At 52.1% G+C, this 13033-nt stretch overlaps 4 protein-coding genes across 4 annotated transcripts, besides 1 other annotated feature; all 4 read right to left on the bottom strand.

The window, feature by feature from the left end:
* Positions 1-13033: part of a sequence feature (contig 1.51 915..1114266(-1)) that runs on past both edges of the window.
* Positions 748-3411, bottom strand: ANIA_02828 (protein bglL; the record flags this gene model as incomplete). The annotated part of the gene is made up of 5 exons (XM_655340.2): positions 748-1348; positions 1433-1839; positions 1898-2052; positions 2101-2820; positions 2887-3411. 5 exons carry the CDS (start codon positions 3409-3411, stop codon positions 942-944), a joined length of 2214 nt encoding a protein of 737 aa, XP_660432.1. The 3' UTR covers positions 748-941.
* On the bottom strand, positions 4027-5840 carry ANIA_02829 (putative amidase gmdC; the record flags this gene model as incomplete). The annotated part of the gene is made up of 3 exons (XM_655341.2): positions 4027-4250; positions 4299-4383; positions 4431-5840. 3 exons carry the CDS (start codon positions 5838-5840, stop codon positions 4129-4131), a joined length of 1617 nt encoding a protein of 538 aa, XP_660433.1. The 3' UTR covers positions 4027-4128.
* On the bottom strand, positions 6522-7568 carry ANIA_02830 (sterol desaturase family protein; the record flags this gene model as incomplete). Its single annotated transcript, XM_655342.1, has 1 exon — positions 6522-7568. One exon carries the CDS (start codon positions 7566-7568, stop codon positions 6522-6524), a length of 1047 nt encoding a protein of 348 aa, XP_660434.1.
* Positions 10131-11735, bottom strand: ANIA_02831 (uncharacterized protein; the record flags this gene model as incomplete). Its single annotated transcript, XM_655343.1, has 3 exons — positions 10131-11289; positions 11339-11442; positions 11508-11735. 3 exons carry the CDS (start codon positions 11733-11735, stop codon positions 10131-10133), a joined length of 1491 nt encoding a protein of 496 aa, XP_660435.1.

Below are 13033 nucleotides of genomic sequence, written 5' to 3'. Positions count from 1 at the left end.
ACACTGTTAGTGCTGACTGCCGTCATTTGTGTACCATATGATTTGCAAGCCACAGTATCTGGAAAAGCTGCGCGCAGAGATCGCCGCAGAGAGCCCAGAGACGATGAAATGACCCTGTGCTTCCTTTGCGCATGCGCAGAACATAGAGTATCTTCAGGCCTGCGTATGCCATCCCTCTTTTCTCAAGGCGAAAGCTTATCACCTATAGATCAAAGAGTCCATACGCGTATTTGGCCCAGTTCCATTTGGCCTTGCGCCGGTAGCACTCAAGGGTGGATTGAGTATCGGCGAGCGTCATTTTCCTGAAGGCGTAGGCTCTTTCTGCTCCAGATGCTGGTTCAGCTCACTGACTAGAAGAAGACAAAGCTGAGTGTCAACCTGTAGGTCGTCCATTACAGCAAAGAGCTCTTTGGCTAGAATGCTGCAGAGTACAATCCGGATCGTTGGATAGGAGAGCGGGCGAAACGGATCGAGAAGTCCTTCATACCGGTGCGCTTGTCATCTTGGATCTACCCATGGATGAACTAACGGCTGTATTGTTTGAGCACGGGTATATTCCTCTCCTGGGCGTCACCTGGCGACGATTGGACTCTCGAAGGTCATCGGTTCGTGACTACGATATCCGTCAGCAGAACCCTGGCCAGCCTTGGAAGTATACGGCGTACTTCACTACCGTACCGTATGGATGGCCTTGTTATATTTCTATAAGAGAGAAGATGGTCTTCGCTAGAGGTGCTGGGGTCGCATTATAAATGCTTGACAATGGATTTGCACTAGTCAGGAATGAATAGATATTGTACCCTGTGACTATTGCCTGTCATTAGAAGCTTACTGAATCAGCCATATTGGCTACTTGATCTTTTTATGTGCAAACCCTCGAGCTCCAAATACCCCATTTGATTCAAGGTAAATTCAAAATGGTCGAGAAGGCATCAGCAAGTCTAGACGGTAAAGCTTCCCGTCAACCGGATATCCCGACTCGAAGCGCCCACAAAGACCTCAAACGTCCCCGACGCTACTACCCACTTCTGCAGCCCAACATCCCAGTAGCTGATATCCCGGCGTGTAAGCTCAAATGTCGCAATACCGCTTTCACCAGGCACAAGGTGCAGCTTGTCAAAACCACGGAGCTGCTTTGGTGGTATTGACGGAGCGGAGTCGGGATATCCAATGTACAACTGCACGACTTCCGCACCGGCCACATGACCTGTGTTCGCTACATAGGCACTGACTGTTCCAATCGGAGCAAAGAGGTCAGACGGACCGCCGACGATCGTCTCGCCTGTTGTTGGGCCGGGTGTTGTTGATATAGACGTTGAGAGGGTTGAATAGTTGAAACTCGTGTATGCTATGCACAAACAAAAATATTAGCTCACTCGATCTACACTCGCCAGCCAGATGTTCACGAGGTGGGTTGAGGGGGAAAGCATACATAGCCCAAAGCCAAACTCATATCTCGGCTCGATTCCGTACTGATCGAAATGGCGGTAATCAATGAACAACCCCTCCGCAAAGTCATCAACCTGACTTGTCGTCCAGTCAGCCCCATAATCCTCTTCCGACTTCCCGATAGTAAACGGCAACTTCCCACTTGGCGCGTAGTCACCGAAGAGGACATCCGTCAGGGCATGTCCGCTTTCCTGGCCCGGCAGACCGGCCCAGACGACTGCCACGACGTTGGGCTCTGCGAGGATCGTCTCCAGTGTCACGGGGCCAACGCTGTGCAGGACGACAATGGTAGGAGTGTTCGTGCGGGCGACAGCTTGCACAAGCAAATTTCCATTGTGCCAGGGATCAAGATTGTTGCGGTCACCTTCGTGGCCTTCGACGGTTATGTACCTTGTAGAATATTAGTCTGAAGAAGCTTAAGGAGGAAGGGAAACGATAGAGCACGAACCCCTCTCCAGAATCGGAGGTGATGAAGACGATGGCCGTCTCAGCAGCAGCGGCAGCTTCAGCGCCGGAAGTCGCGTCATCTGTCGTGCTGGTGATAATAGCTGTCCCGGCTCCGGCGAGTTTCTCCTCGATTGCATCGAGCGGGGCGACGAGGTACTATAGCAGTTAGCATTATCAAAGTACCCAGTGAAATATAGATCATACAGGAAACTCGGCTGTCCCACTTCCCCACCCCTGCGCAAGAGTCCCCTTATTACATCCTCGATCTGCGCAGGCATTCGCTCCATCTGGGTTGACAATCGCATCTGATCCGATGACCGCAAGACTAGCCGGCTTCGCCAGCGGTAAGGAGCCATTCGTGTTCTTCAGCAACACGATCGAATCCCGGGCGATAGTCCGCGCGAGTTCCCCGTGCTCCGGCGTTGTGACATTCACACTTGCCGCGCCACCATCCCAGCTACTAAATGCAACGGGCGGATGGCCCTGGTCTTGGCCGACAAGGTACCAAGCAGCAAGGATTCGCGTAACCATATCGTCGAGTCTCTCTTGAGGGACAGACCCGTCTGCAATCGCGGCTGCTAGATTGTCACCCCAGTAGATCGACCCCGGAGGGGTGGAGAAGTCAGAACCGGGCATGGTCATGTCGAGGCCGGTATTCGCGCTCTGGACGGTACTGTGTTGCGCGTTCCAGTCGGAGAGGACATGACCCTTGAACCCTAGCTCGCCTTTCAGCAGCCCATTGAGGAGCGCGTCGTGCTCACAGGCCCAAGTCCCGTTTATCTTGTTGTACGAGCACATTACCGATGCGACGTTTGCTTTGACGGCGTCATAAAAGGGCCATAGGTAGAGCTCGTGGATTGTGCGGTCATCAGCATTTGAGCTGATTGTGTCGCGGTTGTATTCTTGCTCGTTAAGAAGGTAGTGCTGGACACCGGACACTCAGCATCGCACATCACATATCGCGCTCCCGCAGCAGAGGAATATACTTACCTTAGCACAGGCTTGTACTCCACTACTTTGCATCCCCTGGATCGCCTCTGCCATGGCTATCCCTGCCAAATACGGATCATTCGAGAAACCCTCCCAATTGCGTCCAGCGGAGGGTATCTTTCCCAACGCACCAGCGACAGGACCAAGCTGGACATGGACGCCGAGGCCACGAGACTCCGCTCCCATGGCTACGCCTCTTGCTCGGATGAGCTCGCGGTCCCATGTAGCGCCGGCATTGATTCCAGCAGGGAAGACAGTCACAGGGTTCGCGAAGCGCACGCTCAGCGGTCCGTCCTGGAGACAGAGAGAGGGGTATGGGATGGATGTTGGCTCGTAGGTGTTTCCGACACAAGGGCCGCCTTGCCAGGTCACACCAGTTACAATGCCGACCTTTTCTTCTTGGCTTAGTAGCGATAGGTCAGATGTTGCTTTGGTATAAGCTTCGTCCCATGTTAGGACCTGGCCCGTCGCAAGCGACGCTGCCAGGAACGCATTTAGGGCGCCGGATCTTATCAGAGAGCGCATTGTGGATAGAGCAACATAAAGGCCTGGCTAGATACCGCGAAAGAGCTCAGGTCCATCACAGGGGACAATTTCCGGACATTAAATACCTCTGCCCGGAGGAATGTGCGCTGGCCGAGACCACACAAGACCGGTAAAACAAAAATACCATCGCGTGTGTGGCGCCATGACTGTACTCTGTAGGTTTACTGTGCATTCTCCGCGTCCTCCGCGCCTGCAAAGGCAGACGGCTGACGCCGTCCCCAGCAGGGTAGGACTGCGTGCGGGCAAAGTCGTGGTTGGATAGGGCGAGCAGGGGGGCGGAAAAGACAAACAAGAAACTAACGAACAGACGAATATTACCTTACGGTCCAGCTGCCTTTTCTGCTTTTATCCGCCTTGGCTGTAGATCGTCTCGGACCGGCATATGTTAAGTAGTGCTCCCCTGGTCTGGGCTTTTGCGGGGTATCTACGACCCAAGACCAGGTTAAGAACTTGGGATATGTGCTGGCAGACCGCTCCTTGCATGGCGCAGTAGACAAACATCCGGGGCTAGGCAAATGTGCTGTTGGATCCAAGACAAGGTCTTGGTCCGACATTCCGCGACGGTGGAAACTTCAACACCCTTACAAATGAGGAGTAATCTTGCAGGTGGTAAACAAGTGCATTTGAATCCTTCAAAGCAATTTCCCGCACCGGTCTGTCTCTGCCTGACGGTATCTCTTCTCGGGAATTCCGAGTCTACTTTCCATCGGCCAAGACCATCTCGATGACCTTTGCATGTTGGAGCAGGACCTCGTCCTTCAACCGCCTGCCTATCAACTGAACGTGGCATGGTGCGCCCTCGATTTCGTCTGGTTTGTCTGCGGCTTATCAGCATCTTTGAATGCGGCTGCGGTGCAGAAACATACAATCAGGGCTATATTGCACGTCACGAATAAACTCGGCGTCGGCGGCTTTATTAGCATGCCCAAACGGGATGAGGCAGGCAGGATACTATTTGGCTTAGTTTATTCTTTCCATCAGTAGAATGAGTTTCTTACGTCGACCATATTCCAAATCACCGTGTAAATGTTCTTGCCGTACGTATCGTGGAGAGGGGCACAGCTCTGGTAGGCAGGGGCTAAGACAACATCAACTCTGTTCTTCAGCCAGGCCTGCCGCATCTTCGCCGTGATTTGGGCTTTGGCAACGTTCAAATCGTAGAGTTGGCGCAAGGTCGGCTCGGGGTCAGTGCCCTCCACGTTATATATCATGCTGAGGGACGGAATGTAAGGCTCGCCGCCATCCTTCACAATACGCAACGGGGTGCGGTCAGGATCCATGTTGAAGAAGCGGAAGGCTAGGTCACAAGCATCCATGAGTGATGGGAGTTCTTCTTTTGGCAAGTGCACAATCCGATGGCCAGCTGCGGCAAGCTTACGAGCCGCCGTAATCAGGGTCCGCTGCATGCATGGATGTAGAGGGAGAGCAGGGTCCTCTGGGAGGATCCCGATTGTCAGCGAAGACACCAGCTTCAGCGGTTCGAGGTAAGGGAATCCAAGGGAGTTGTCATCCAGATTCTCCGGATGTGATGAAACCACCGTCCTGAAGAAAAGGTCTGCGTCTCTTGTGGATGTGCAAAGGGGCCCGGTCGAAACTGCTATTCCTCCTGCCATGCCGATCCGTCCTGGCGGGGTCTGGCCGGCAAATGGAAGCCTGCCTACGGACGGCTTGAACCCGAATGTACCGCAGCACAGCGACGGGATCCGTAGGGAACCACCGACGTCCGTTCCAGCTCCTAGAATAGAGCCACGCATCGCGATCAGAGCGCCCTCGCCGCCGCAACTACCGCCAGCCGTCAGGTTTCGACCATATGGATTGCGGGTTCGGCCAAACACATTTGTGTGAGAATCGGCCGTCATCATCGTCTGGGGCAGGTGGGTTTTCACGTAGATTACGGCGCCCGCGTCCAAGAGTATATTCACCATCGGGCTGTTGAACGTCAGGGCAGGTCGATCCAGGAACGAAACGTAGCCAAGGGTAGACTGAACACCAGTAACATTGTAGGAGTCCTTCAGACTGATCGGGATACCGTGCAAAGGTCCCACGAGCTCTCCAGTTACGGCGTATTGACGATCTAGCTCCTTTGCGCGCTCAATAGCCCTATCGAAGAAGATTTCCGTCAGACAACAAGTAAGCTGCTGGGCTATGGCAGCTCGCTTGCAGAAAGCGACTGCGACCTCGTAAGCACTGATTTCACCATCCTTCAGACGCGAGATCAGAGCGGTAGCATCTGAGCTTTCCGTGATGTCGATCTCGCGCTCGGTCAGGATGCCGCTCTGTCGAGGAATATCAAGAATATTGTCCAGCTCATCGGCCTTCTTTAACAGGTCTGACGATATTCGCCATCCCGAAGGAATTTTTCCTGCAAGCTCATCTCGCTTGCGCTGAGCCTTCTGCTGCCAGTCCATTCTTAGCACTACCGATGATATTATGGAGTATTGGAAGCAGATGGCGCACCTCAATCTTATAGCCCGTCCCACCGGCGACTTTTCGACGTTACGCTGAGAATCAAATCGTACCCATCACTCAGCACCAATCAAACGTGTCATGCCAATCGGCGACAGGGATAGGTGCGCCAGTCACTGCCCATGCAGGTAGTTGTCTCGCAGACCGAGACCTTGAGTTCGGAGCCCGACGGCTGTTGATGGCTGAAGGTCGTCCCAGGGGAAAGGGATAGCCAGAATTAACAAGCACAATAGTTGGTACGTCACCAGAGGGCATCATTCAGGGTTCATAGAACTATTATGGGAAGTTATCTGCAAAAGTAGAAGAGCTGTTGATGGGACGAGCCTTGTGTCGCTCTGTACGAGGCAGACAGTGTTTGTCGTTGTTGTCATGTTTGTCCTATTTGTCGTGTTTGTCATATTTACTATGTTTGGCTAGTTTGTTGTATCCAAGAGACGCGGTTCAGCTTATGTCATCATGAGGAGTGCCCACTGGCTTGGTGCTCGCAACACATTCCTAAAATGGACGGAGACCCGAGGTCTCGCAAGAATGACAGAATTCGGCACTGGAACAGAATGATATTCACAAAAAAGGAGTTTTGGGTATATACATGTACGTAAATCATGACTACAAGATTCTGCCACCTAGAACCAAGGCAGCGACAAGGTATTCTCATAGTCGATGTTCACCTCCTGGCACTCAATGCGGTCCCGACACGTCCCAAACAATCGATCCCACAGCCGCGTCTGCTTCCCGTAGTTCCCACTCGTCTTCCATCCGTACCGGTGGTGCAGGTCATGATCCTCGATGATTAGTTCAGCATTCAGCAGACGCAGTGCCCAGCTGAGCGTGTTTGGAGGAATGGCCACAGCGCGGATTCCGCTGTGGCCGGCGAGCTCTGCCCACACAACATACATGTGGCAAATCCACCACTCGTAGAAGCCCATGGGCATGCCCATGAACTTCATCGTAAAGTATGTCATCAGTGGGATGCCGGCGATGTCGAAGATTTCCTGCTCGAGGTCCGCGTAGAGAGTCAGGAGTGGGTTGGGGTGTTTGGTGAGGTGGTGCGTTCGGTGGTATTTCCAGAGCGCGCCAACTTCGTGCATCAGGCGGTGGTACCAGTAGAACCAGAAGTCGAGGATGATGCCGTACAGTCCAGCCTCTACCGGTAGCCAGTACCAGTTGATCGACGACGGGGGCTGGCTGGTCCGGTATGCCAGGAAGACGGTGAAGATGGGGCGGAAAGTGGATGTCGACAGCAGAGAGCGCACGACCTTGGCGACGCTCACGTCTGGCACTCCGTCTCGCTCATGGGAGTCGCCGTCTAGGAAGCCGGTGTAATGGCCGACGCGACGCAGCACATGGAGCTCGTGGATGGCGATCAGCTTGAAGGCCACACTGTAGAACAGGACTGCGCCCAGCGGCGTGAAATTCTGGCCGGTGTAGGAGGTATAGACATGATGGATCAGAAGCGGCAGCAGGGAGTGCGTGATTACCCAGCGGTGCTGCTGCGATTCTGGAAGGTAGGGCACCCTATCGGTTTTGGGATGGACTGGGATGTCCTTGTCGAGGGAGACAGAGTGGATGTTGAGGATCTCGAGGAGCCAGTGATGGATGTTCCACTGGCTACGGTCCGTCTTTCGCCAGGTGGACTTCATCGAGTCCTTGGGGTTGCGCGGTACACTCATGATGAATAGCAAGCAGTTCGTGCAGTGGCTGACCGGACGATAACCAGTTGTCCCATACCTGGACGCATGGGATTCTTATATCTAATCGATTCCCACAGAGCCCCATTTCGGCTCAAATTGGCCGCATGTGATTTTCATGCGTTCAAGCGTTCATGCGTTCGTGGGTCGCTGGGTCGTTGGGTCGCGAATTTCCCCCGCGGTCTTTGCAGATCCTCGCCCCCAGCAACTGGACGGCCCTTGTAGCCACCGAAACGGTTAGGGGCGAATTAGCCCACTCTTACTGGTGCTAGAGGCTCGCAGAGCTCGCCCGTTTCGTATATGGCAGTCGCCAGTCGCCACGGTACGGCTTCAGTCATCGCTCTCGTTTCCAGATTGTTCCAACGTCGCGCAGTCTTCACCCCAACAAGCGCGCTGCCTTGTAGCCGCCATCCCAGATCAGGCCGGAAAGCCATCATTCCGTCTTTTGTGAGTTAGTGGCCTGATTTGGAGGGTCTGTTTGGTTGACATTATTGGATCGGCATCAACAAAATCTCCCTCTCATACTTCATCGCCGCCAAATGTCGTCTTTGTATAGGTAGCTGCTGCCGGCTGGTCTGTGATTAGTGATCCTCGGGATGCACATGAGGGGTACGCCAGCACCTCGGCGGGTCCTGTGAAGATATCGTCAGTGAATCGGTCGACAAAACAAGAGCGTTGGGACTGTTGCCTGGAAAGACCTGCGGTCTTGGTCAAGGAATCGCCCTACCCATCCCATCTACGATCGAGTTGACCTGAATGTGGCGATCTTGTCAAGACGTGACAAGATTCGAAAACTGTAGGCAGCACTTGTCCGCTGTTAGAAATCCCCAAGGCGGTCTGAGAAGCTCTGAAAAGGTCTGAATACGCTTTGAATAATAATATTGCCAACCGGGGTTTGGAGTACGGTGTTTATATTGTTGTCTCTTGTTAATTTGCAGGCAACGTAATGCCTGTTGTATACTTGATTAGGGTATCAAACTGTAAACAGTGGGGGCAGGCAGCTACTGCTTAGGCAAGTACACTCTGAAGATGCCCAAGCAGTCACTGGTTGTATCTGCTATATTGAAAGAGACATATCACCCTCTTACATTTACTGGACTCCTGTGCGGCAGAGTATCAGGGAGTCCAGAGATCCCCAAGGTTGGGATGGGATTACTGGAATGGCCAGGCTTTGATGGGCCGACCTGGGATTGCTCGCAAATAGCAGCCTATTATCCATCAATAGGCCTTCGGCGTTTGATATGTCTGCCTGTTTTAGGTTTTACTCTGCTCTCCAGCCAAGGTTTCAGACGATGGCAGATGCCGCGTTCCTCGGCTGAGTCGACTGATATTGGCTTTAAGGAGGTATATATATCGGGCTATAGGTACATTTGATTCTTTAACCTTCAGTAGAGGGCATGGAGTGTCCTTGGGCTTCCCAGAAGTAGCCTCTTGCAGTGTAAATCTCATCTTTCCTACTTAAGAGTCATTAGCTGGCATCTAACCTGGGCGTGTTACCACAAACTGACTCACGCAAGGGCATATTATCCAACTAACCCTTATAGTGGTACAAATGCCCGTAATTACCTTAATGTAACATGGCGAACCAAATGTTGGAGTATTGTGGCCTTGCTTTGGGTCAGACTCTGTTAGCACTGACTCTCGTGTAGATAGGTGAAAGCTAGCTATGTGGGCCTCGCCCTAGTATTCTACACTGCAAAAACTGCTGGAAGCGCTAAATATATCTAGTATGAGCCTTTCAATCTTGGGATCATACTTGGTGTCTAAGAATAGCTAAGCACATTCTCTAAAAAGGGATAAATAAAGAAAATAAAGAATATTGAAATCAAATATTAACAGACGTAACAATGATAAAGTGAGAATGCACACATATATATATATATATATTTATTTATTTATTTACAACAATCTAAGATAAAAAAAAAATAAAATGGTGGACATTGGCGAACAGGCCGACATTGCGTGCGTGGAGATTGTGGCGTCGTTCCGCCACAACAGTAGAACTGCACATGTGGTGTATATAGCTTACCGTAGCTTGCTACCTATCTTATCGCTCAACCGAGCTAGGATTAGGAAAACAACAACAAGCTTCATGATGATCATATAATAAACTGCTGTAGCTGCCACAGAGATGGTAGAAATGGGGCTGGGACGCGTCATGCCTGATATACCCATTTGGAGGGACATATTCTTCGCGAAATGGGAGATGCAACTGGGAAAGGCGACAAAAGGCTAGAAGACATAGAGCCGCGACGTCCAAAACAGTGCTTGTAAAGTAGGCGTAAGATGCGGATTGGGGACGGAGTTTGATAGCTACGGTGCAGTCCATGCATCCTTCTAGCGAAGTATAGTACACATAAATCTTCCTAGTTAATGGCTAGCAGATCATAGAACTATAGTATATTAGCACGGGATTAGCATGTCATTGTGATAGCGAATGTCTTGACCGGTAGATGCGTGGTGCATGAATGACAAACAATTGAAGCCGGATGTCAGTCTGCTGAAGTAAAGAGTGCTGAAAGATTGTGGTAATATAGCATCAGGTCAGTAGGCATAAAACACCCCCTGTTCACCACCAGCGAGCATCCCACGCTGAATCTTCCTGTTCGTAGCCTGCAGCCACCACCTCAAGGCCCAGGCACTCATAACCGTGGCAGCGCCAAATGCCGCGTTACTCGACATGGCGATGAGATACCGAGGTCCGTCGGAGTCAGGGTAGAGGTATGCAGTGTATATATACGATGCGTTCGCGATGACATTGACAAAGGACAGAGAAGCCGCCTTCTTCTCGGCCGTCTGGCCGAGTGTCGCAGACACCCAGCCGAGAATAACCGAGTTGACTGCGTACGCGCCGCTGGTGAACAGAAAGCAGCAAAGGTATCTGGCTGCGGTGTTCATGGTGGCACATGAAACAATAAATGCGATGACGGCAATGCCCATAGTCACCGTAATATGCCAGGTGCGCTCATTCCATTTTCCGGACGTGATGCCCACAACGACACCAAAGGCGCCAGAAACAAGGTACGGCGGACACGTCAGCGCCAGGGTGATAGTCGAGTTGAACCCGAGACTCCCAATGACGGTAGGGAAGAAGTTGTTGAAGCTGCAGGCGCTGAGATGCATATTCTGCATGAAAGCTAGAAGGTATAGCCGCGGGTCACGGCAGGCCTCCTTCAGCCCAGCCAGCACCCCCTTGGAGCTCTCGCTGCCTACGGTATCAGCAAGGATACGGCCATGAGCCAGTTCGCGCTCCTCAGGCGTCAGCCAGCCAGTTGTAAGCGGATGGTCTGGAAGCATCAACAGGCCCAACATCGCCACACCAAACGTGACAGCCCCCTCGATGATGAAGAGCCACTGCCATCCTTTCAGCCCGTGTGAGCCGTCGAGAGTCTCAAAGGTCGCTAGGGCAATCAGGCCGGACATTGCTGTCGCAACAATGTTCCCCGAGTACAGAATGGATATGCGGAGCGCAATCTCCTTGCGGGTGTAGAAGAGGGAGAGGAGGAAGAGCGCGCCCGGGTAGAAGGGGGCTTCGGTAATCCCGAGGAAAAACCGCACCACCACCAGGCCAGTGTAATTCTTTGTGAGTGCAGTGCAGGCGGATACGATAGCCCAGCTGGCCATGCAAATGCTCATGTAGACGGAGGCACGCACTTTTCCCGAGGACATGAGCATATTCGATGGGATCTGCATGAGCAGGTATCTTACGAAAACCATCAGCCAGTGGCAACCCATATCACACGACGACTTACCCGACAAAGAGAATCGAGATACAGGTATTGTACTGCGTGCCCTGGAGTCCAAGATCCTCCTCCAGCCCGTTAAGGCGTGCACTTGCGATGGCATTGCGGTCAACCTGGCCAGGCGTTAGGGTTAGCCAGTCTCAGGTGCGGTCAGCTGGATGGGTAAGAAAACACCCACGTAGTTGAGGAAGTACATGGCCCAGACAATGGGCATGACTCTCATATCAAGCTTCCGCACCAGCTTGATCTCTCTCGGGTCCGTCTTCGTAACGGCTCCGGAGTAATCCCCTCGAACTCGCGAAGCCTTCTCTTCATCGATGACAGACTGAGCGTGCTCGACGAACGATTCGGTATGTTTCTCGTGGAGTTTGGGTTCGTCTAGATGGGTAACCTCCCTTTCAGACATGATCGAGTTTGGACGGGCGGCAGGAGAATATAATAGAGAGAAAACAAAAGCTGGAGGCGAAGCGGCATCCGGATATAGCTTGGAGGGAGGCGAGCAGGGCTTTTTATAGACGGAGTCCTAGCGAAAATTGGCACCCCAGTTAAGAATTCCAAGCCATCATATCGTTCTCTTGTCATTCCCCGTGGGGAAGCCAATCAAATCTTGGATATATATGAGCCCGAACATCCATTTCCCCGGATATATCGGTTACTGCGCTGTTGGAGACAGGGCTAGCTGGGAGCCGGGCTAATCATCCCCGTGGGGACCTGATCCGGGGTGCACATCCCCAGTTTAGGAGATCTATTCACTGGCTCCACATGTTTACCAAGGTGAGACCTGACGACTGGAAGATGTTGCATTTCCTGAACATTTTGAACGCAATCTTCATTGAACTGAACTTGCCTAGGCCGGCTCAGAGGGCAAAAGAGCCATCTCACCTTCAAGCAAAGATTAGCCGGCGAGAAGAGTGAGAGACTAAGTTGTTATGGGATTAGATGCTGCATAGGATACCTCGACAATGACTCGCAATCAGACTGTGTTGGTATTTGGTACTGGCTAGACGGCATTCCATCCGGACATAACAAGTCCGGTGTTGGATGGCGCGGACTTGGCATAGTGCGATGAGATTCATAGTAGGTGAGTGAGGACCAAGATATCAGGAATAGCCTGGCAAGCGGTAGTCACAGTGAAAGTAAAGGAAGAGATGCTTTGAGCAAGAGATTGGTCTCTGCTTCTATAAGTGCTGTTCTCATTAGAAGCGGGGAACCTGGGTGGAATCAGCATAGATTGCTGAATGCGCTTAGAAGAATGCAAAGATAACAAGACCATCTAGTCTCGTCAGGCTTACGCATGGAGAGGGAATAGTGTTTTACCGCGAATCAAGCCATTTGCCCGAGTGACTACCGCAGGTCTTGCGCTGAGGGGATGGCGTGAATATATCCAAGCAAAGTCAGGATGCAGATTCAGACGTGAGAACGACCAGGCCTGGTTCTTGAATGAGTCTAGCTTCTGGTCTAAATAGAAGCAACGTCCGTACTGACTGGTAGACGATTGAGGTCAAGTCCACTGCGAAGTGCCGATCTCTGCTATCTCATAGCATCGTCCTGGATATATGCTTAACCTTTTGGAAATAGCCCAACGCTCATACTGACTTCTTTTAGTTCTAGAGTTCCTCACCATAGCAATAGATACTGCATCCATTAGCCTTTCTCCGTCTTCGCTGCGATTGCTAGCCGTCTTATCATCCGCTTCCATCGTCC

The sequence above is a fragment of the Aspergillus nidulans genome, chromosome VI (assembly GCF_000011425.1).
Source record: "Aspergillus nidulans FGSC A4 chromosome VI".
Taxonomy (NCBI): Eukaryota; Fungi; Ascomycota; class Eurotiomycetes; order Eurotiales; family Aspergillaceae; genus Aspergillus; species Aspergillus nidulans.
This window is presented reverse-complemented; position numbering and strand designations above follow the sequence as displayed.